The 24,918-nt window shown below is 39.7% G+C and overlaps 1 protein-coding gene across 2 annotated transcripts in view; it reads left to right on the top strand.

Annotated features, from left to right (window-relative positions):
• Positions 1-10,223, top strand: part of ARMC1 (armadillo repeat containing 1) — a 34,302-nt gene extending 24,079 nt beyond the window's left edge. For both annotated transcript variants that reach the window (XM_048286580.1, XM_048286581.1), the window contains exons 4-7: positions 3,571-3,760; positions 7,107-7,223; positions 7,307-7,381; positions 7,928-10,223. In XM_048286580.1, the coding sequence (XP_048142537.1) occupies positions 3,571-3,760; positions 7,107-7,223; positions 7,307-7,381; positions 7,928-8,119 (574 nt within the window). In that variant the 3' untranslated portion in view covers positions 8,120-10,223. The remainder of the gene's footprint in view (positions 1-3,570; positions 3,761-7,106; positions 7,224-7,306; positions 7,382-7,927) is intronic.
• The last annotated feature ends 14,695 nt before the right edge of the window (positions 10,224-24,918 follow it).

Here is a 24,918-nt window from a genome sequence, read left to right as displayed (position 1 = left end):
TTAATTGTGTAGAAAATGAGAACTGTTTCTTGTATCCTCTTCTGACAGATACAGCACATGTCACTTGGATTCTGTGTTCATATTGCTCATACAGCCAGCCTTGGGTGAATATGATGGAAGGACAGGCAGCAATCTAGGATGACAGGAATTCAGGAAGACAGTGAAAACTAAAAGGTTGGGTTTCTGACAGGCATCTTCTGAATCTTGCTGAAGTAATGTAAGATGTTACTGCCTCTGAAAGAGATGGTAACCAACTCCTGCCAACTGTTGCTCTGCTCTAAGTAGATGCTACCATTTCTGTAGCAGGATAGCAGAACGCTAGTCATAGAATCACAGAACAGCCCAGGTTGGAAGGGACCTCAAAAGATCATCTGGTTCAACCTTTCCTGGGAAGGGGGGCCTAGATGAGACTATCTTGTGCCCTGTCCAACTGTATCTTGAAAACCTTCAGCAATGGGGGCTGTACCATGTGCCTTGGTGAGATTGTTCCAGTGATTGATTGTTCTCAAACAAGCTCTAGCTGCACAGTGACTTTATAGAATGTACCTGCACCTTCAGTGGTGACTAAAGTGCTCTACTGGAGTGGGAGAGAGAGCAAGAGTTCCCTTGTGCTGGCTCTGGTGGTGGCAGGAGACTGGGTCAGACAGCTGTGGGCAGTGTTGTCTGAAACTGCTGACACACAGGTGCTGGGAGGGCTGGTGTCAGTGCCCTCAGAACTCTTCTCCTAAAGTTTTTTCATTTTAGGCAACGAAACCACAGCCTGTGAGTTAAAGTAGTTTTTTAAAAAAAACTTACACTGTTCTGTGGTTTAATTTTATGTGCAGTTTCATTTTATTTGTTTTTAATAGCAATATAGGATATAAAGAAACAGACTCAGCATTGAACATTACCTTGGTTTTGCAATAAAGAGGGTGTATTATACTTGTTTCCAGATAGGTACTTTTTTTCCTTAAAGATCATAAAATCATAGAATAGTTTGGGTTGGGAGGGACCTTCAAATGTCCTCTAGTCCAAACCCCCTGCAATGAGCAGGGATATCTGTGACTGAATTGTCCAATTTGACATTGAGTGGTTCCAGAGATAGGGCATCTACTGTTTCTATGGGTGATCTGTGCCAGTGTTTCACCCCCCTTATCATAAAAAATTTCCTTTCATCTAGTCTGATATTAAGTTACAAAGGTTTCTATTATTTTTACAACTGTTGCAGAAATTGCTTTAATGAAAGAATAACAGGTTGCCAAGAACTTGTATTCACTCATTTTACCAGTACACTTAAAATTGTAGAAGGTTTTGTCAGGAATTTTGAGCATCTTTGTTTAACTGAGTTGCTGACAGTATAGTATTTTGTTTCTGCAGAATAAAACTGATTTATACCTTTACTTGGGATTGTTTTGCAATCTGATATTTCTATGTGGCAGCCATTGTCCTTGCCCCTGTAGTGTAGTGTCTGAGTTTCTGGCTCCTTTTTATTACAGTCAGTTGCTTATTACAGATTCTCTTTATATAAAGATTAAAGTCTTGCATTTGGGGTTTCTTTTAAAGGTAATAGGGGTAACTGAATGGTATATAGTAGTAATCCTCTGTTTGGAAAAATACAGGAAATTATCTGAGTATCTTGTTTGAGTGTGTGTGTGCATATGTGTGTATGCACGTAAAATTTACCAGTATAGACTTGTTTTAGGAAGATCTTGGAATAACTGTGTCAAATAAGACCCAATTTACTTTTGTGTTTTGAAGTCAACAGGTTGTTTCAGTAGTACAGTTAATAGCAGGTCATTAGTTTTGCAAGAACTGTGCCAACTGTAATGTTGGGAGAATAAAACATATTTTAGAATCACTGTTGATTTTTTGCTTTTAGGCACTTGAATATTTTATATTTGCTGACATAGTGACAGCTTTAAATTCTCTTTCTTTTGTGTAGGTGTGTGTATATATATGCATATATATATATATATACATATCTATTATGGCAAACATTAAGGATGCTTTATTTCTCATTTGTCTTTCTGACTTTTTTTTAATCTGTGATGCAATAGTACAGTTGTTTTCAAGCAAAACCCGTTAACCAACAGCATAGTGGGTGCTGTAGGTGGAATAGTGACATTTTCAATAGTTTGCTTAGTGAGTTGTATTTAAACTTACCAAAAAATAAAACTTCTCTATTGTAAATCACTTTATATGGACAGGATTGTTGTTGTTGAAAGAAACTGGCAAAACTAATAGTCTCTTGATAAGATGTCACTTTAACAAAAGCTGATTTATTACTACCTCAAGACATCCACTTGCATGGCTTTATCATCAGTTCTATTACTTTATCTAATAAATTATGGAAGGATGATGTTGAAATCTTTGTGATTTCCCAGCACTTGTTTCTGTGAATTAACATAAGTGATTTTTCAGTATAGGAAAGCAGAACATAAGCATGTATTTAAAACTGAACATATGTTGGAATGCTTTTCCCTTTTTAGGTCTTGATTATTTGCTTATTACCACTTTTTTCTTTTTTTTTTCTTTTTCTCTTTTTTTTTTTTTCCTTTGAATGTTGTTAACCTACTGAATTATCACACGAACTGACATCTTCCTTTCCAAATGGGTGCTGTTCAAAACAAGGTGCGGAGAAGAAAAAAAAAAAAGGCTAGCTGAGACCACCACAAGCTGAGGACTCCTAACATGCTTGCTTTAGTGTTCTCTCTTGTCCATATGGTAGGATGGAAAATGTGTTTAATGTCTGGTAATTAAGGAAGTCAAATGGAAAAAAAATAAATCTAAAGGTACTTGTTACTTACTTAGTGTTGCTAAACAAAGCATCAAAGCTGTCATTCATCATTTTAAGATTAATTGCAAGTTGATGCAGTAATAATTTTGTTTCTACACAAAGCTTTAAATCACTGGCAAAATTAGAACAGGGCTGAATTTGGACAACAGATTTATGTTAGTACCTTATTAAAATTAGTTTTAATTAATCATAAGAATTTAATGTATGTTGAGTCTATTATCTACTTTTTTTTCTATCTAAAAAAATGCTATCATATAATTCATGCCATAAATTCTAGTTTAATCAGGAATAACCTTTGGATTCTTTAAGAAAATTTGCGTTTCTGCTGTGCTGCTGATGCTCAGTAACTTTGGAGAAGAAAACATTTGGAAAGATGCCAGTTCTACAGAGAAATTATTTTTATTGTGTAGCAAGGAAAGTGGGAAACAAAACATGTCACAAGGCAATTGGAGAAGTTTCATTATAAAAAAAAAAAGCTCAACACAAAGTAACCCTGGAGCACTGACCCTCTACTACCATGTTTGGTTTGTTCTTGTCAAACTGGTATAAACTGTTCATGTTGTTTGAGAACAGACTTGTCTGTAATGATCATGGAATCAACAAATTGACATAAAAATTGGAGTCGGGAAAAGAAAATAGTTTTACCCAATTTCTTCTCTCCCCACTTAACATTTTTGCCATGTTTTTACTGTACCGCATGGAGTATTCCAGTTGCAAGGATGTAATCAATAGCTCTTTGGAGTAGTAATGTGAAAACAAATACTTGGAAGTCTTAGTCTCTTTTGTTCTTTAAGGACCACTACACCAGGAGAGACTAAACTTCTGGCTTCTGAAGTCTATGATGTCCTTCAGTCTTCCAACATGTCAGACATGGACAGTGTGAATGAGATGAATTATCGTCGGCGGAAAGCACAGTTTTTCCTCGGCAGCACAAATAAGCGTGCCAAGACGGTGGTTTTGCATATAGATGGCCTTGATGATTCGGTAAGGAAACCGTCAGAGTTTGTGTAAATAAAGCATGCTGTACTGAGGTGTATTTTGACCACAGAAACCCAGTCAAGCTACGTGTGTGGCATCATCAATTGTCAGCCATTTCTGTGAATTGTATTTTGAATCATGAAATATGTATAAAATCTTGCATAAATTGAGCTTACTTAGAATACCTAAAGATGATGTTTTAAGGCAGTTTTCTTGATGGTTTTTTGATTACTCTAAAAACACTATTCTGTTTCTACCTCTCCTAATTTTTTTTCCTTTTTCAAGAAAGAATAGAATGAACAATGTGCCTTCAGCATTTTTCACTTAAGGATATCTTGTGATCGTATAAGTGTGTTTATCTAAAAAAAGTTTCCTTTTAGTTATGAGAGATTTAAGACACTAGGGATTTTTTTTATTATTCTTAATTTAGAAATGCTGTATGTTCTTTGAGTTGGTTTTCCTGCATCTTTTCATTGTCTGTGGGATCTTTTCTACTGTAGTGACCAGAATGGCATTTGAATTAATGAGGTCTCACTGAGTCTTTATGTAATGTCAGAATACTTCTACAGATTTATCTACCATACTCCTGTAGATAACACCCCAGGGCCATGTTTGCCTTTTTACGGCTGCCAAACAGCATGTAGGCTGTTTAAGCATGTTATCCACAAGTGCCCTCCGGACTCTGTATCTTTCAGTTTTGTACCCATTTTAAATGATCAAACCTGATCCTTTGCTTTGTTGCTTTACATTCTGCCAAGTAAGCATGTCCATGGGCCCAGTTTACCAACAGCATACCCACTGTTGTGTTTTCATAAGACCATAGTTAATTCCTTTAGAAATAACATGCTGCTCTAGCTCACTTTATACAAACATTTTTTACAGTTTTGTCCTTCCAGCACTTGCTCTATCTAGAAAGGCAGTGCTTTGTCAACACCATTGGCTTTTCTACTCTGTGAAATTTTTAAAATTCAGTCCAATAGGTTGTTGGTTTTAAGCTTGTAGTTGGTGTGTTTGTTCACAGGTATCTCCAAGCAAGAAATTTCATCCACTTCTACTTCGTGAGTTTAGATATTTCGCCTGTAGTCCAATTCTATCTTAAAAGTGTGCCTTTGTTTTCTTCAACAAATGGAACTTAGCAATATTTGTGGAGTTTTCTCTCTGCAATGCTGAGGTAAAGGTATTGTGAAAAAGCATAGAGTATTTAGATATTCATCTCTAGAGAGCAAAACTGCAGGTAGATAACAGCAGCATGTTTTCCTAGCTCATTGTTAAAGGAAAATCTGGCTGTGCAGAGACTGAGATAGCTGATGTACGTAGCTCTGTATTTCATAAGATGATTAAAGAAATGTTAGTGATACTGGAGGTGCTCACCAGAAGTTAAACATGCCTGTAATGCTGTTTTAAATGTTGTGATAAATTGGGACTGGGAGGGTGATAAAGCTTGTGAGCAACAAAAGCCATTTAGTTTCATTTAATAGTTTATTCCTGACTTAAGTAGCAGAGAATATTAGATTGCATATATGAGTTTGAAAAGGTGTGGAATGTAAGCACAGATCTTTAGACATGGTGTTCTCAGTGATTTACATTTGTAAATGGAAGCTGTTAGGAATGGTTGCAGATCCTACAAATGCTTGTGGATTTCAAAACCTCAAATAGTAGATACTGATTGTTTTAGGAAGAGAGGGGAAAGGTTGGTTGTTGTTTAATGTGGTGTTGGGTGTTTTAATTTTAAGATCTAATTACCAAATTTGGTGATAAAGGTAAAAAACAAGGCAATAATGCAGGAGTTTGTGGCATGCCTCTCAGTCAGTTTTCTAGTCTGTACATTTTAGTAGTATTTTTGAGGGGCATGGTAATCAGGGTCTGGTGTGCAAGGAAATAACCTAAATCTTGCCTATGCCCATGCTTCAGGAGTACCATGCAGAAAGACGTTTAGTTGTGTATTGCTGGGGTTTGTGGCTACCTGCCAGTCAAATGTCTTTTGCAAAGTATGTCTGTGCAGCAAAGCTGGTGGCTGCTGAGCTGCCAGCTTTTTAAGGAGTTTATGTGGACCTTAATAAGCTTCATCTTCTAAGAAATGATATACCAGTTATCTGATCACTGAAAGCCTCATTTCGAATTAAACTGAGGTGTCTGTGATTCACCTGGGATCTTAAGAGTAAAAAGCTGAATTCTGTCACAGACTTACTATACACCCATGTATAAATTTATTTCTTTAGGCTAAGAAGCTATGAATGTGTTGCTTCATGTGTCCAGAATTAGGTTTCAACTTCCACTTGTGTAAGGCAGCCTATCATCTTTGCATCAATTATATATACTTTGTATAGTAAAGGTAGCCTATCTGACAAAGCTATTTTTTGTAAAATGCAAAAATGTTAACAATTTCAATACATAAACTTACACAAATGAATTGTTTCAATATATATGCTAAACTGCTAAAAAAACCCCCCTAACTGCTTCAGTTGGTTCTTCCACAGATTAAACAAATTTATTTTGCTTGTTGTGCATACAGTGAATACTCACTAGTGATTATTTGGTAACTAATGTAAATATGCTTTGAAATAACTAATTACTTAAAACTTTACAGGAAAAAAAGTTAAGTATATCATTGTTTTAAACCTATGTGAAGGCTGTCAGTTTATTTCTGATACAGTCCATCTCTTTTTATCCCCTTCTGAGCTAGCAGAAGTATACTTTAATTCTTTTTGTTACAATCATCTTGTGCAAATATTAAAAGGAAAAAATAGAACATTCTAAGGTAATGTAGCAGATGCAACTACTACGGGTCAATGTAATTTTTTCAGCACAGTAGGTGATGTCACTTGCTTTATACATAACGTTCTGTGGGTTATCAACCAAATATTTTCCTTTTAAAATAAGAATTAAGTGTATGCTGTGCCATGATGTCTGTGAGCTGCCACAGATGAAGCAGCTGAAAGATACAACAGCTGCTTTGATGCATTCAGTCAGTATGGAGCCAAGGTGTCTGATAAATAGCAACTTAAACACTACCTACTCATCAATGAGCACTTCAGTCAATCAGAACTTAACCAGAGGGAACTGTTTAGCTGATCGCACGGAGAAAAACATTCTTTGCTTTTCAGCACTTTTCTCTAATTATTTACAGTTGATTCCATCCTTCTTTGACTTCTTAAGTGTAAGCAATTTTTTTTTTTTTTGTGGCAAGAGAGTCTAATATTTGTGCTCTAAAATGTAAGTCTTAGTTTTTCTGTTACTCAACCACACTTTTGTAACCATGTGCTTGGAGACATCCAGGAACACCTTAATAATTAATTGTGAGCATTTTCACATGATATGTTTTTTAGTTGTGGGACTTCTGTTTGTTTTTCAGTCTCGAAGGAATCTTTGTGAAGAAGCCTTGTTGAAAATTAAAGGTGTTATTAGTTTTACCTTTCAAATGGCTGTTCAAAGGTGCGTGGTCCGAATTCGCTCAGATTTAAAAGCAGAGGTAAGTGCTTGGTAACCCTCCAGATCCTCACGTTATTGCATTCTGTTGCACTGAGCTCTTGCTTTTTTTTTGTGTACTTGCAGGCACTGGCAACGGCAATAGCATCAACCAAAGTTATGAAGGCACAGCAAGTTGTGAAAAGTGAAAGTGGTGAGGAGGTAAGATCTGTATGTTCCTAAATACCAATTGTTACAGCTCAGCTGTATCTTTAGTATCAGCACCTCTCTGCCCATAACATCTGATGGTAGGCAAAATTTTTTAAGCATGAGTGCTACACATCCAGTACAGGGGGAATCAAGGGTATCCTATGTCAGGATATGAATCCACAGAACAGTTATGCAGAAATTATTGTTCAGAAGAAGGACAAAAGTGCTGTAGTTGATTAGCTCCGTAGTGATATGAAAAGGGTCATAATGAACGTGGTGGGTTTTCTTGGTTGGAGTTGCTGATGTGCTTTTGTTTCACAGCTACACTAAAAGGTAGTCTGTATTTATTTGATACTTTCTCTTCCCTGTTAAGCCAAAGCTTTTCTTGTGTATCTTCTAAGCATAGTAGGGTCCATTTATGTTCTTGCTCTATAGGGCAATGGGGAGGAGTCTCACAATGTGCATGCCTGTCACCCTGAACATGTATCTATTATAACTTTGATTCATTCTTTTAAGTTACAAGATTTGACATAATTTTAATCTGTTGTGTTTTACCAGATGCTAGTTCCATTCCAAGATACTCCAGTGGAAGTAGAGCAGAACACAGATCTACCTGAGTATTTGCCAGAAGATGAGAGCCCTACTAAGGAACAGGACAAAGCAGTGTCTCGTGTTGGGTCACACCCAGAAGGTGCAGCAAGCTGGCTCAGCACAGCAGCAAACTTTCTATCAAGATCTTTCTACTGGTGACTTGTATTTGGTGTTAAAAGACTGTGTGAATGAACCAACAAGGGGGCCAGTTTTCCATTGGTGTGGTGAACTGCCAGGTGCAATTTGCAATAAATCATCACGAAAATTTTAGATTAAGCAAATGTATGCTGCATTTTACATTTTATTGGACATTTGGCCTGATAGGGCAGGGGTCAAAGGACAGAGGCCTCCAATCAAATTGTTCTTTCATTAGTTTTTCATGTAGATTTTATTGCTTCACTTTTTAAAAATGGGTCCACTGTTATATACCAAATGTGTATGCTATACATATAGAGCTTTAAGTTAAGTTTGACTTCACGTGAAACACATGCTAGGGAGAATCCATTCAACTCAAGTCTCAGGGCCTCTGTGAAAGAAAATTCTTAATAGCTCCAGTTGTACATTAAATGGAATGCCCTTTTCATTTCTACATCCCTTTGGACTAACATTATTTTGTTCAAATTCTAGATTTTGACTCCAGAGAAAAATACAGTCTGCCTCTTTTTTTGCCTTTGTTTTTACCAGCTGTGTTCACAGCATGAACACGAGGATCCCCTTTTGCTGTTAAACTAGAATCACTACAGACTTGAAATGTGTAACCTTTTTATGTATATTGATTTTTTTCCCAGCCTGCCCTTAACTATTGGAGTGCTTAAGATAAGAAAAAAGGGACTGAATAAACACAAATATGTATACATACATTGTACAGTAAATAAACTAGAACATATTTGTAATGATGGGTGTGACTGACATATATATATATATATCAGTGTGTGTATATATATATATATACACACACACACACACAAATGTATAACTAATAAATACCACTGACTGCTGTTCAGGCTAGCTGGGAAGACTAGCAGAAGAAGCTGTGGTCTAATGTAGTGATGACCCATTGCAGCTCTGCCCGCAGAAAATAGAGGAATGTAGACTATATTTGATTAAGAAATGGTGTTTACTGTTAGGAAGTATTTAATGGTAACTAAAACTTTAAACTTGAAGTATAAAGCAGGACAGAATGCCTCTTTTGCCACAGTGCCACACTTACAAATTTTGACTTTAACTCTTTGTTTTCCCCTAACAATTCTTGTATGCAATTACTGTTTCCTCCTAATGTCTTTCATGAGACTCCCATGAAAGTACATCAGCTTGGCTTAAAAACATATGCAGACAATTGGCTTTGCCCTGTAACTTACAGACAGTGTAAGTTTAAAGATGTCTTAGTAATTCCTGTGAGCAGAAGTGATAATAAGAGCAAAACTTCTGTAGATAGAGAATAACATATATCTGACCTCACTGTGTGTGAGAGGATTCAATACACAGTGCTTGAAAACTGCAGTGCCCCTGTTTTGTTGCACCAGAGAAATACAGCTGAGAACTTTGAAACATGTTATAAACGTCGTTATACAGTGCTTTTTTGTGGTAATGTATTTGCTATAATATGAATCATATTTACCACTTGGAGACTCAGAAAAGAAAATTAATGCATCAAAGTTATTCTCCTGTGCCTATGCACAAGGAATAAATAAAAAACCCCACAGGCTGTCATAATGCTACAGAAATGCTGAGGATACGATAATGTAAAATAATAATGCAGGTCAGAGTTCACCCACCCAGGTTAATTGTCATTCTAGGAAAAAAAAAAGAAACAGAATCCTGTTGGCAGGCTAGATATCTCATGTTTTTTAATATATCTAGTTTATTTTTGATTCAGGTTTACACGCACAGATTGAAAATACAGGCTTTTCAGGGCATGTATTGCTTTAAGTATGTAATACTACGCATATTGCTGTCTAGAGTGTTACAGTACCAAATGTGTTTGAAAAGTCCTCTGTTCTATAGCCATGAATGCAGAGTTTTGTTTTTCTGCATTAACATCTGTTTGCATTTGCATTACTGCACATCTATTTGCTAAAAGACTACACCTTTTGGATATTAATGGTTCAATACCAGTAGGTATTACAGTTTGTTTGTGCATTCAGTCTGTAGGTGTGCTTTTATGACAGTATTGCAGCTCTTGTAGAACAGTTTAAGGCATCTGTAAAAGTTTTTGAAATACACTGTAAAATAATAAAGGATAATATAACTAAACAAAACATGACTGGCGCCTTTTCAACTGTCTAAAGAAAACCTGGTACCTTCTTAAAAGTTCTGACATTCTTTTAAGCTATTTGTGGTTTTAGAAGTGTATTTATTCATCTTTAATTTAACAGAGAGGAATGCAGATGTCCAATCATAGTGAGTCCTCTGCTGTATATCTCAGCAGGGCTTTTGTATTTGTGTAGAACATGCTTACATTTCAAACAAAGTTTTTGTAAAAAGTGGGTAAGCAGAAGATATTTGAGGATATTATCTCAAATTCATTCTTAGGGGGCTTTTTTGGACATTAGCTTTTTTTTTTTTAATAACTGATGCTATATAGGTCATATTTCATTAGGGAAATTAAGAAGAATCAACACTTCTGGAGAAATTTGAGAAAAACTAGGGGTGGGGGGTAACTCATAGCACACTCATTAATTTTATGCTTGTGCTTTTTCAGAGGTCAGATGAAGAGTAAGAAAACCTATTTGCTCCGACCTAAGGACATGACCAAAAAAAAAAAATTACTACAAAATTAGAGCCTTCTAAAAAGGAGCTGAACTGGGAGACCCAGCAATGGTATTGCATTGCAAAGTTGCAAAACTCAGTTGCCTAGGAAGTCACGGCTTACATCATGGTGGAAGCTCTGGAATTGTCCTAGGGTTATGGCTGTGTACAGCATAATGGAGTAATCACTACCATGTTTCCTCATAATAACAGTAAATGCTGATGGGATAGGTAGAGGCAAAATTGAGGCTCATAGCTGTGCCTCTGTGAGCAGCTGTCAAAGCACTGTAAGCATTCTGCAGTACAGTGAAACACATTATACTCTGGCTTTCCCACTCCACATCACCTATGGCTTATCCTGTACAAAAATAGCTGATGTGGCTGAGTTTTGCCACAGGCTGTGTAAACTGGTGAGGGGAGTACTGTGTGGGGCTAATTTGGAAGAAAACACTGAGTACCTAGGCAGATGCAAACTGGCAGGTGTGAAGTACTCCTGTAACTGCCTGCAACGTAAAATAAAATGTGGGTGCGCCTTTTTGCCTGTGACAACGTTCTAGCTGTCAACTACCAGAGTTTAAAAACACACCTAATAAAAATTAGCAGCAGCATTCCTTGCTGTATTCCTTTAGCAGAAGGCTATAGTCTTTCCTGTTTCTTTGTCTGTACCTAATTATTCTGAGTTCCTAAAATGTTAACAACCCTGTCGGTTAAAATTAAGGGTCGAAAATGGATAGAGATGAGAATAACCTCTCAACCCATCTCTGATGCTGATTGTAATACTTTGGGAAAAGTTGAAAGCACATGATGTGGCAAAAGGGAGTGAGTGGAGGGGTTACTGGAGACTTCTTCAGTGAGATACAGCATCTGATTAGGCCCAGGGGTGACTGCCTGTTGAGATTCCTGCTCAAAAGCCTAGTATAAAGCTGTTAGAAAAAGAAATTGTCCTATTTGTAGTTTACACAGTGCAGGCAATGGTCTTTGTTTAGCCTGCGTTGCGGATTTTGAATAGGGTTGAAAAAAGCTGATTTAAATTTGCAGCACTTTGCATATATATATGCACACGGAGAGCAAGGTCTATCTCTGTAAGATGATGCATGTGCCACATCAGAATTACATTATTTTAAAGTTTCTTCATGTTACTGTTCATTTATGTGCATGTTGCACTACGCTTGTTAGTGACTACAAGAGTTAGAGCTTCCTTCGTGGAATAAATTAAGATCCCTTAAAGCAGTTAAAGTCTCAAGATACAAACACATCTCAGAGGAGATGCACACTGTTAACAGATTTTTGTGCCAGTTGTCATGGTAGAAGTTGTTTATTATGTTAGGATCTGAAGGCTGCTATCTGGATCAAGTTCCCAGCAGCTCTCTCTCTCATGGCTACCAAGCTACAGAACTTGGTGGCTGAATAATTCTGCAGTGTTTAATACTTGCCCAGTGGCTACAGTTCAGGTTGATTAGTCAGCGCTGCTTGTGCTAGTCTGACCACCGTTTCCAAGGAGCTGAGTAAAATCACAAGCAGAACCAAACTTCTTATGTCAAAAGCACTTCTGTGCCAGCAGTGCATGGCAATATGTCTGACTGGCATAACAAAGGTCTTTTAACTAGCAGATACAAAAATCTGAATACCACAAACCTGCCATATGACAGGATTGTGCTTTCATTTCCCTATCAGAGCACCGAGTTAAGTTTAAATACTGAAAGTAAGGGGGTACTGTTTGAGGTAATATTTTGCTGTTTCAGACCTCTTCTCTTTGAGGTCCTTCAGGGACATGGCATGCTAACCCACCAGTGCAGGGAACTGCTGTATCAGCTTCTCCATGGGAACTGCCCCTCCGGATGTTTGCTGGTGAAAGGGGAGGGCAAAATCCCACATCAGCCCATGGCGAGCTAGCAGGGAGCAGCTGGCACACTGTTCACACCTAAGATCCCACAGACACGTGAACATACTTTAACACAAGGTCTAAAAAAGGGTTTTTCTACTGGCCTCATTTTACAGACTGCATAACTGGGTCTGTTTACCTAAATTGCTCAGGAATCCTGGGAAGTGCAAAATTTTGTGAGCTGTCTCTGATTCTTAGTTCATGCTTCACGTCATAAATAAACTGAAACACCTTCCATTTTAAGAGGGACCTTTGCACTGTCAACTTCTCTGGGCTGGAGTAGGAAAGTCAAACCTGTCACAAGCAACTTTCCTTATTGAGCTATACATTGGCTGCATCACGATGTTGAAAGGCATGGTCAAAAGCCAATTTGCACCTCAAAATAGTCCTTACTGATTTGTTGAAGTTCTAGGTAGCAAAAACCTTTTGGTAAGAAATACCCTTTTGAATTGTTTAGAAAAAAAAATTGGCTATCTTTGCATATGCTACATTTCAAAAGCTTTGCACAACATGATCTATTTCAGCAGTGCTGCCTGCATAAGGTGCCCAAGGCATCTGCTGCTGTCACCGGAGTTAAACACCACCCTGACCATGGTATTTGTGTTCTTTCCAGCAGTTAATGTTATTAGTGGGTTTCGGTCTTTAACATTGCTCTAAGGAGGTGTGGTCTCCTTTCTAGACTCCCTGTATACACAATATTATATATCTTATAAATAGTATGTTTCTTTTTAATTACTTGTCAAGAGCATGTTTTGGTTAAACTCCCTTCCTGCCCCTGTGTGTAGCACAGGTGGAAAGTGATGGCACACCAACTTTTGTGTCCCTTTTGTGGTGTGATCTTTTGGCCATGCTTCCCTCACTGGGCAAGTATCTGTGGTGCATTGTTTTGTATTTAACTTTAAAGGGTAGGTAGATGATCCAGCACAGGCAATCCTGGTTTTGGGAAGGCTGGGAGGGAGTGGAAGGAAGCTGGAAGGCAATTCACAGAGGAGGAGGCTTTCCATCTGCAAAAGGCTGCTCCTCTTGGCCAGAGGAACAGCTGTAATTTAGCATTACATGAGACTGCCTAAAGCTGAGGATTTAATTTGTGTTACTGCAAGATTAATGTTTTTTTCTGAATAAAAACTTAAACTGCCGCATAGATTTTTGATTGTAAATCCCTATATTATTCCTATGGAAGTCCCACCCTTAATATTGACAATGCCATTCAGGTTCACAATCTGGGTATAAAACTAGAAGCTTATACATTGTCCTTGGGTTTCATGGCTTTACCTCCTTTGCTACAAATATGTGCTGTAATGTTTTAGCAAATAACCATTATTGTTTATACACTGTAATTCAGTGGGATGTAGTAAATGGCATATTTTAAGGAGTCTATTTCTTTGCATATAAAATACCTGTAAAGCTTACTGAAGGTGAAGAGTGGCTACTACTTAGCTCTCAAATGTTGGCTACATTACTGAAACAATGAAGATATATCACCCACTATAATAGGGAAATAGCAACCATTTAACATAGGTGACCATTAACTCTGTCATTTAGGTTGCTGAAGCAATCTTATTGTTACAGTCAATGTAGCTGGTTTTGTTTCTCCATATGTGTAGATGTTCTGGTGTATAAAATGCATTGCTGTTTGTAACAGTAAATTACACGTGCTCGAAGGATACTCCTGCTGTGTAAATGAAGTTTTATCTGAACCTTTCAACAGACTAAGCAAATATAAAATAAATAATGACTGGTCTTTGAAACCTTTTGTCACTGTAATAGCTTCAACAATGAAAATTCTCTGTGCCATTCTGCAAAATTTTATTCTAAGAAAAAAAGTAAATAGTTTTTTTGTGTATAAGCTTTCGCTGTGAAAACAGCTTCTTGAAACATAATTTCATGGTGCGTATTATCAAATAGGGGTTTGTTACCCTCTTCAAAGCTAGGAACCTGTAAATGAAAGCTGGCTAGTCCTTCACCTGGGATGTCTCAGAAGTCATGCCCTCTCGAATATTATGTTTGTAGTTCATATTTGTGTGACAGGCTAAAGAGGTTAAGAATGTCATATTGTGCTGTTTTCCTTTTTCTTCAGCCTTGCACACACACCACCCCCAGTGTAATTAACCTGATGCAGGTAAAGCTAAATAGTCTGTTGCAATTAGGTAAATCAAGGGTCCATAACTTATGAAAAGGAAATGGTAGTTACTTGAGTAAAGCACCAAAAGTAGCTTTAGAATTTTAAAAAATTGTAATGTGTCTGAATTTTAAAAAATGCTTTTTTGAGACACTGTTCATAATATAAAAGGAAATACATAGGGAAGCATGATGCAGACCTTTTTGTAGAATGGATGGACATCTGCTTAACTACAGTGACAGCTACACCTGACTATTATTTGTGAAGATGCTGAGTGTGTAAAAGTTTCCTGCATTATTTAAATTATTTGAGTAGGAAGAAGAGAAGGAAAAAACCTAATGCCACAAAATGAAGTGAAAGCTTGAAGCCCAGCCCAGCCCTCCCTGGTTCTTTTCTGTCCCTTGTCCCAGCACCATCACCACCAGACTGCAGCAGGGTCTGTAAACAGAGATGTAGGGAGGAGCAGACCCTTTGCTCATGTGAGACTGGCACTAAGTGGAAAAAGTTGTCATTCTCATTAGCTCTGTGGTACTTCAATATTCCAGTAATTGTAGCTCATAAAGTCCAAAATTCTGAAAATGAGCCTCTGTCTTTAGAAACCCCTCTGACCAGCCAAAACATTAGCACTCTAGCACCAGTGCTTCTTCTGCAAGGTCAATGTTATGCTATTTTGGCTAAACAACAGTACAGTTGTCTGTGTGTGGCTTGTTGGGCAGTCAGCCACCACAGAGGAAGAGAGACAGGGTGGTCTTTATATAAATTCTCCTTTTGGAGAGCTGTAAGGATACTTAAGTCTAGCCTTCACCTATGTGCTGTGTGCCCACTTCTAAAGAGATGTGTATTTAAATGCCATTCCTTCCTTCAGGATAGGAACACCCAAACCCAAAATGCCTCACTGAATCCTGAGCCAGCTCTCAGCTGCTGAGTGATGGGTTTAGGATCATCTAAATGGATGATAACAGGTACCCAGCAAACTTCCAATATCTGGTCCCAGTGACTACAGCCCATCTCAAGTACCCACCTACTCCTAGATTGAAACGGCAGCTGGCATCGGCTACTCAACCAATCCAATTTACTTTCAATCACACCATTACTACAACCTCCCTCCTCCATCTGTGTAAACATATGTCTTTGTTAAACACCACCATTTGTCCAGGATAAAAATTGTCAATGCTGACAAAAATGCCCCCACATAATGCTGTTGTGATTGCAATGTTGTCCTTAAGCTGATTTTAAAGAAGTCTGTGAGCTGATCAACATCTTCCCTTGCTATTTGTGGGAAACTTTCTTTGATAGGAATAAATAATGTAAAAATGTTTTTATTTCATCCATGGGAAATGTGGTCTCACTTTTCTAAGACAAAGCTCTTATAAGCCACTTGTTAATTACCAGTAGCAGTTTGCAGTGCCACCCCAAAGCAATAGCTGTTCCATGAATAGACTTTTCCAATAATAGTGTCTTGGCAGGAACATATTTCCTTCATACTTTTCTGAGGCTGGACCCTGGCAGGCAAAAGTTACAAATCTGAAGAAAGTTACTGGTGATTGCTCCTTGCACCAGCTTTTAAGAAATGACCAGTACTGGCCTCCATAAAGGAGTTTTCCCTTTTTCCTATAGTAGAGTGCAGTACAACTAGGACTGTCCTACAGTGTTAACTGAATTGCAGCATAACCAAGAGCCTCCACTCTCTAAACCCGAGAATTATGAAATAATATCAAGTGGATGAAGGTATCTAGTTACATGAAGAAAGTTCCTGTATCAGACATCGAAAGGCAAAACTAAGAACCAAATCTATCCCCTGCCAAGGGGAGAGCTGTTCAGCAAACTGGACAGCCACCAAAATTGTGCAGTGCTTCCTGCTGGGCCATCCTGCAAAATGCTGGTTTGATCAACATGAAACAGGGAAATTGATTTGGGTTCTGTGACCTGAGCTTCTTGCTCTTCAGGACCTTGACTCCAAACACTTAAAATTAACAGTTCCCTTCATAGAAAAAAATAAATCCAAGGATGTTTGGACTTCCAGTCTTGGGGCAGCATCTATCAGCACAGAGTGGGAGATCCTTAAGCAAGTAAGTATTTTTCTTTTGTACAAACCTGCTTCTTTTAGTGCACACTTTGTTCCTTGCTTTTGCTCTTATTACAATACTCCTGTTGTCATCATTGTAGTCTTTCATCCATTCATTCCTTATAATACTAAATATGGAAATGTAGATCCCACAAGAAACTGGATTTAAATTCCCTGAGGATTCAAAGCAAATAATTGTGTTTCTTGCTTGTTTTCACCTGCTGTTTGGGAATGCTAGAGTGCAGTTCCAAGTTTTTTCCCATCATCTCTGCAGCTGTGAGGATTAGGGATGCTTGTTTTTTTAATGAAAATTGTGACTTTGTAGAACTCTTTTCCTTACAAATTAGGGTTTTGCATCAGAAAAACAAAACAAACTAAAACGTTAAAACAGTTTTCCACCCTTCTTACTTTGCTAATTCCTCACTGGCCTCAGCTTCATTCCACTGTTTCATGCAACCTTTTCCTGTTTCCCTGGCTTGGTGGTTTTGAAGCATTCTGTCTTCTGGATTGTGTTTTGCTTTATTTTCTTTTGCCTGCTTTGCTTGCCATAACTCTGCATCTCACTTTTCAACCAGGCAAAGCAGGATAACAGCACAGAGAGTTTCTGCTCCTTTTGGATTTGGTAAAGTGAAGTATTTGAACCAAGTCAGAGAGACTTGACTGAGCAGCACTAGGATGTAAGGGCCAAGATACAAGGGGGCTGTTAGTAAATCTCACCCCACACATATTATGAAACCACAGAAATTGTCTCTGAGATGTGAAGATTATGAAGAGAAGTTGTATCACCTCCCCTCCTAGATGATTCTTGTATAAATGAAAATGTGGGATACCAGGAAACTCCTTTATTCTCAGTTTGAAATATTGGTCTGTCCTCCTGCCAGGATCCTGGGTGGCTGCTAGTGCAACCCACTAGTGCTGGCAGGACAGACTCCTGCACTTCTACTACCACCAGTTTGGGTATTCTTGGTAGTTGCTGGTCTGGCCTTATTCCCCAAGCTGCTACTTAGTGATTGATGACTGTGTAAATGTTATGGAGCTTCTGAAGAGGGACTTTTAAAGGGCAGTTCTGATGCAAAAGGAAAACTCTCCCCACCTCCTCCTCTGCCAGCCTCTGGACCCACAGTGCTGGCTTGGCTGATGCTCCATCTCCATCTCATTGACCATGCTAAACCTCCTGTGTGAAGGGGCAGTGGGAAGGAGGGACTGACTGACTCCCCATCTAAACAGATGCTTGCAGCAACACCTAAGGCTAATTCAGCCTCTGGAGTCCTAAAGTCATAAAAGGGCTGCATGGCCATGCTGGTCTCCCGCTGCGTGGGTAGAGACTCTAGGAAGAAACTCCACTTGCATTGTATCTCAGGTGTTTGCATCCCTTTTGGCTGCTGCCTGTGCCCATTCCCATTATGGTTTGCCTGGACCTGTGTCAAACACCAGAGTTGTATCCCGGGCCTCAGAAATGCCAGTGAGAGTTGTTTCCCTTGGCTGGCTGTTGGTACTGCCAGCTCTGAGAAGATGTTCTGTAGTCCTGTTGAAACCCCTTCTGCACATTAAGCAAGAAGGAAAGCTAAGAAGTCACAGAATCACAGGTTGGAACAGACCTCTGAGATCACTGAGTCCAACCTGTGACTGAACACCACCTTGACAACTAGACCATGGCAAAGTGCCACATCCAGTCTTTCCTTAAACACCTCCAGGGATGGTGACTCCACCACTTCCCTGGGCAGCCCATTGCAATGTCTAATCACCCCTTCTGTGAAGAAATTCTTCCTGATGTCTGGCCAGAAGGTCCCCTAGTGCAGCTTAAGACTGTGACCTCTCATGCTCTCTCTAGCTGCCTGCGAGAAGAGGCCGAACCCCACCTTGCCACAGCCTCCTCTCAGGGAGTTGTAGAGAGTGATAACGTCACCCCTGAACCTCCTTTCTCCAGGCTAAACACCCCCAGCTCCCTCAGCCGCTCCTCATCATCTGTGCTCCAGACCCTTCACCAGCTCCGTTTCCCTTCTCTGGACCCGCTCCAGCTCCCCAGTGTCCTTCCCGAGCCGCGGGTTCCCGTCACTCGGGCACCTGTTGCGGCGCTGCGGCGGCGCCGGGCGGTGTCGGGCGCGGCGGGTGCGCGGCGGGGCGGCAGCACTAGATGGCAGCATGGACGTGCCGATGGCCGGGCGGCGGCCGGGAGCCACGGAGGGAGCGAGGGAGGGAGGGAACGAGCGAGAGAGAGGGGAGCCCGCCGGGGGATGCTGGCACCGCAGCCCCCGGCGCCTTCCCGGCTGGGGTGCGAGGCTGTAGATGTCTCCCCATCTTTGACTCTTTTTGGTTTTTTGTTTCTTTTAAAATGCATTCTTACACTTTTCTGCCAAACTTTGCGTGGTTTTCATAGATGGAGCATTACGTTTTCTTTGTTCTCATATGGATCTCACGCTTACATTTCTTCAATTTTTTATCTTGTTGGGGTGGGGGTTTTTTGTTGGTTTTTTGTTGGTTTGTTGTTGTTGTTTTTTGTTTGTTTGTTTGTTTGTTTGTTTTTAGAAAAACTCCTGGAAGTGAGTTTTTGTCTCTAACTAAAGACCACTGTTTATTTTTTGCAATTAATTTATTAATAACTGCATATAAAGCGCTGAAGACAATCTTAATGACCCATGAAATGGAATGGATAGTGGGTTTTGTATATCTGTATGTAAAAATCTGCAGATTTATGCTCTGTGTGCCACCTGCTTGAGTGACAGAAGTCCTGAACTGATCTACCTGACAGCAGTGCAAACACAGGATAACTTAATCTTAGTTTTATCCTGAATGTAACAGAAATCAGAATTCAGCCCAGGTTCTTTGCAAATAAATGTCCCCTTCTAGGTCATGCTTTGGTTCCAGAGCAAGGGGCATTTCTTTTGTTTCAATCTCCAGACTCATGTTTGAGCCAGGCCCCAGGTATTGCCCAGGAGTTTGTAGGTTTAGTTTGTGTGAACAGTCACAGAGGCTGGTGGTCGGCTCTCAGACCTGCCCAGCACATGGCTAAGGCTGCTGTAACAGGTTTTCACCCAGTGCCCCATCACTGTCCTTGGTTCTGTCTTTAAAATACAGGAATGTGAGCAGTGCCTCTCTTCTGCATCTATTCTGGTGTTTCTCATGGTGATACCTGAGGAAAGAACATCCATCTAAATGAAGAATTGGTGAGAAGCACAAAAAAGTGTTTCCTGGAAGTGGCTAAGGTTTTGACGTTTTATTTTTCTTTTGGACTGTGCTGTGCCTCATTCATCATTGGAAGCAGGGATGGCAGCCTGGCTCCTCCCTTCCTAGGGAGAGCTGATTCCCCTGCCGGGATGGTGCTGGCACCACGAGTGCCTGCTGGCTGCTGTGGCTGTGGGGTTGGTCCGTGGGTATGTGGAAGGTTGAGCGGGGCAAAGGAGAGGTCTGTGCTGGTATATGTAAAGTTAGGCACAGGTTAATGCAGCCAAAATTTGAACTCTAAATTTCTTCTTTAGAAAGTGATGCCCTTCCACACTGTTTGGCTTAGCTTCTAAAAAACAGAGGAATTAACTGTGGAATTAGAGAAAACCAGTGCCACTGTTATTGAGACAATCAATACAGAAGTGGCACAAAAAGGTATTTTAATTTAGAACCTAGAAGATCTTTTTCACAATGCCCTGTATGCACTTTATTCCAAAGGACAGCAAGCAGAAACATTTTTTCCTCTTGTAGGCCCTATTTAAAATGGGTTAGTGGAAGATCAGTTGCCTTGGTGGATACGGATGCATGTATGTGTAGGAGAGAGAAATGCTGTGCGTATTAGTTCAAAGGGCTCTTCTTGTTAGCTGAGTGCTTGTGACCAGACAACAGTCTGTTTATAGACGTCCTCTATAAACTGCCACACACAGTGCATATTCATTACCATACCCTATGTTTCATATAAAAGTTAAATTTCATAAAATTTCTGCAGGTGTAAAGGCTCTGATATTCTAGCAGTGTGTAATACACAGGACACATGACCATGGTTATTTCCCTCATGGGACCTTTCCAATAGAAGTCAGCTTGGTCTGTGGTCACAGCTACTGACCAAGAAGACCTGCCCACAGAAATTTCAGGAACAGGTTTGTGTTATGGTCCTAGCTTACCTTGTGTCAGGCCCTGGTTCTAAGTGCAACTGAAGATGTTTGTGTAAAGTCTATTGATCTTTGTGGCGTGATTAAACTCCCTTCTCATGCCTCTAGGATACTTCTCTGAAAAGAGGCTGACATTTGAGTAGAATGGACTGCTCAAAACCAGGAGTCCCATCGCTGAAACAAAAAACTGGGATAGAGTAATGCCATTTAAAAGTGGATGATGATACCAATATTCCATAGAGAGAGAAGCAATAAATGAAACTTGTGGGTGTTACTGACTGTGCTACCAAATATTTTCATACCAATTAAAATGTAGTGCCACTAGAGATGTTTTCTTCATAATATGAGACAGAAGTACAAATACTGACTCAGAAAATGACAGTGGGGAAATGAGCTTGTGCCACAGCAGATGTATAACAAGAGAGAGGCACGTATAGCAGGGTGATTCTGAAAAAAAAAGGCACAGGATTGCTTGTTAGGGAAATGACAGAATTTGAGGTTTCTGTTGTGGGGACAGAAAAGAGAACTTCTCTTCACAGTCAGTCAGAAATGAGAATTTACTCCTGGCCTCTAGAAATGTTCCAAGTGGCAAGGACTCATGGCAAGCCTAGATGGTTGTGATCCTGTGACTTAGGCTGAGTGCAAAACTTGAGGTTTTTTTTAATCTTTTCATAGTAAGTCGAACATAGTTGTTATATGAAAACCTCCCAATTTACTGTGGAGTATTTTGTCCAAAATAAGATTTGCACTTTGAAGCTCAAGACTTGGAAAGCCTCCTGTGACTTTTTTTCATACAGTATGGACATAATCAAAAGGAAATTTGAGGGGTCTGAATTCAGTTTGGCTTCAGTTGGACATGTTTCCAAGGTGCACTCATAGAGGGAAAAATATATTCATATCAGCCTCTATATTGTCCTCTTCACAGCATATATTCAACAGTTCAGTGCACAAAGACTGTTAGTTCTTTGGTTTTGCCTACTGCTGTCTTACCAGTAAGATGAAGAAGCAACAGTGGGAGCTGGAAACAGGAACAAGCTATTGAACAGAGGCATTTAGTGAATCCAGAAGCAAAATGAGCATGCTTTCATTAATATTTTAGCAAAACTGGATTCTTTCCCCAATTAAAATAATGCTGTAAAATATCACAGATCCACATCTGCTGGATCTTCATTAGTTTAAGTGTTACAGTTAGATTTCATGGAATTTTAGCAGCAACACTTAAAACTGAAGTATAGGGGATGCTTTTTCTACAAATACCTTTGTGCAATAGAAACTTGTGCCCATTTCCGGATGGCCTTTGTGATACTACTTTAGGATTAACTCTCATTGCCTCTTCTATCTCCAGGTAGAAAAGTTCTCTGTTGTGGGCAGTAATTTTTGTTTGGTGATGCCAGGGCTATATTCCCTGCTGTACCTGTGTGACTTAGGGAAGTCATCCAATGTTTCACCCTTCAGCCCTAACCTGGGCAAATGAAGGCATCAGGTTTTCCCCCTGGGTGGTTAATGACAGTGTTCTGGACTGGATGTAGCTGCAGAGGGAGCTGGATGCTCTGTGCCATCTCAACTCAGGTACACGCACCAAAAAGGGAAACTTTATTGGAGGGCAAAGCTCCTTGCGGCAGTGATCCCGTTGAGACCACACATACCAAAATGAACACATACTTGTACAGCTATGCAGAATCTGTATCAATTCTTCAGATGTGCGTCTGAGGACTTATTAAAGGTTAATCTACAACTTTTTTTTTGTTTCTTCTTCAAATCCCTGCTAATTGGATCAGATCAGTCTTAATCTTCTTTCCAATTGACCCTTGAGATGATTAGACACACTAGATACTTCTAGAGACTAATCTTTTTAAGAGACTGCAAGCTAGCAACCTGCATAGGAAATATCCCTTGCTTTATAACTCTAAATGGCTATTTAGTGTTTAACAGGGACAAGCAAATGATGATCTTGGCACTGAGGAACACGAATTCCACTGGTGTGACTGTGTACCCTTCATGTTGTGAGCAGAGGAAAAGGAGGATGATCACACAGCTCTTCAGTCAGACATGTAATGGCCTCTCCTGCCTTTTTTATCACTCATGTCTTCCTAGCACCAAAAGTTCCAGAAACAGGGTTTTAAAGGAAGTTTTGTCAGCTAAGGTAAAACCATTGGGCTGAGATCTGGAGATCCAGACCAAATCAGGGTGTCATGGGAAGTCAGGGAGAAAGGGAGACAAATAGCTACCACTGGGTTGCTGAAGGAGGCATCGTCAGTGGGTCAGGATACCTCAAATAGTATTAAAGATGATAGGATGATGTGATGTATCTGTCAAATCCCAGCATTATTAAGTTCAGGAATGCTTGGTTAACTTAATATACAGTCAGCTGCAACTTGGGGAAAGGGGGGGGGGGGTGTCAATTCTCTCTAGACATGCTTAATTTCACAATCAGGATCAACTGTTTTGTCATGGTTTCCTCTTACTGAGAATAGCTTGTGAGGTTCAAGGATGTTACTTATGGAGTATAGAAATAAATGAAAAATGGAAAATGAAATGGAAAAGAACATCAAGCATTGCCAAGAAGAGGAACAAGAAGTTCAGACTTATGGAGCTGTACAGTAGTGGTATATAAAGAAATGTCAGAAAGGAGAAAAGGTGGCAGAGTAATGCATTTCTGTTCTGTGCACCACAGTCTGACTGCATATCTGCAACCACTAATATATAGAAACACCTTAAAATAATGTGGCATCAAAAGAAACTTAAACCAACCTTTACACCTGGGAGACGAGGAGGTGCCTGAAATGGAGGATGGGATATTACCATACAATTATTAGTCCTTTTGCTAACTTTGTGCCTGGATGAAAGAGATTCTCAGAATACTAGAGTCTCATTAACTGCTTGCTGATAAGCTGCCTGACTGCCTGCTTCTCATTCGGCTGGGAGACAATTCGTTTCCCACTGCTTGGCTTGAAATGCTGAACAGTTGAGCTTATTAATTTTTATCAATATATCACCAGTGGCCTGAAGACCCTTTCTCTCAATTCCTTCTCTTTTTAGAGTCTTGACAAATGCTGCTGCTCTGGCTTGCACAGCCATATATCTCAGGGTCAGAGGTCTTGGGCTCACGTAGGGACAGGATTTTAAGAAACACAGAAAGCAACGCTGGGCTGTCAGTAGGTGGTGTGCCAGCATGGAGTTGAGTAAGGCATAACACAATAAAACCCTTTAGGTAAAGCACAGAGTAAAAGTGATTCTGCCTATGAGACTATGGAGACTCTTCATTACCCTTTGCACAAGCAGAAATAGAACCAATATCCAGGCTGACAAGCTAGACCATGGAAGTAAGTTGTATGCACGTGCACGTGTGGTTCCTAGTGCAGTAATCCGGACCTGATCTGCACAGTAAAGGCTTTCATGCAGCACACAGATCTCATAGCCATGCCTCTAATAGGTGGAGTGTTGGACCACTTGGTTGAAGAGTCCTGTGTATGTGTCATAATCACATAAGTTAAATTCAGCTTGCTGCTTGTAGAGCTGTCAGCCTGAATGCTCTTGAAATTAAGCTTTCACAGTTTGCCATCTGGGTCCTGTATGAAGGCAAAAATGTTTCCCATCTCTAGTACCATGTATTAAGAGACAAAAATTGAAGTTTTCTATACACCTGCCAAGCCCACATCTTGGTACCAATTATGGTTGAGAGTTTTCTTGGAAAAACATCCATATTACAAAAATGAATCTTTTTGATAGTGTACTGAATGCATTTAGTTTAGAAGTTTATGTTATGCGTGACTGAAATTGCACACTTGCCTTCATAACCGTAGTCAAGTCTTGATCTCTTTAGTCAGTTCTCATTCAGGCAAGAATCCCACTTGCCTAAGTGGTCTGAAGTGGCTGGTACCTGTCTTAGTGCTGGTGAGACCACATCTGGAGTGCTGTGTCCAGTTCTGGGCTCCTCAGTACAAGAGAAACATGGAGCTTCTGGAGAAGGTCCAGTGAAGGGCTATGAAGGTGAATAAGGGTCTGGAGCATCTCTCTTATGAGGAAAGGCTGAGGGAGCTGGGCCTGTTC

This window comes from Corvus hawaiiensis, chromosome 26 (genome assembly GCF_020740725.1).
Source record: "Corvus hawaiiensis isolate bCorHaw1 chromosome 26, bCorHaw1.pri.cur, whole genome shotgun sequence".
In the NCBI taxonomy this organism is placed as follows: domain Eukaryota; kingdom Metazoa; phylum Chordata; class Aves; order Passeriformes; family Corvidae; genus Corvus; species Corvus hawaiiensis.
Note: the sequence above shows the minus strand (reverse complement) of the source record. Positions and strands in the feature narration are given on the sequence as shown.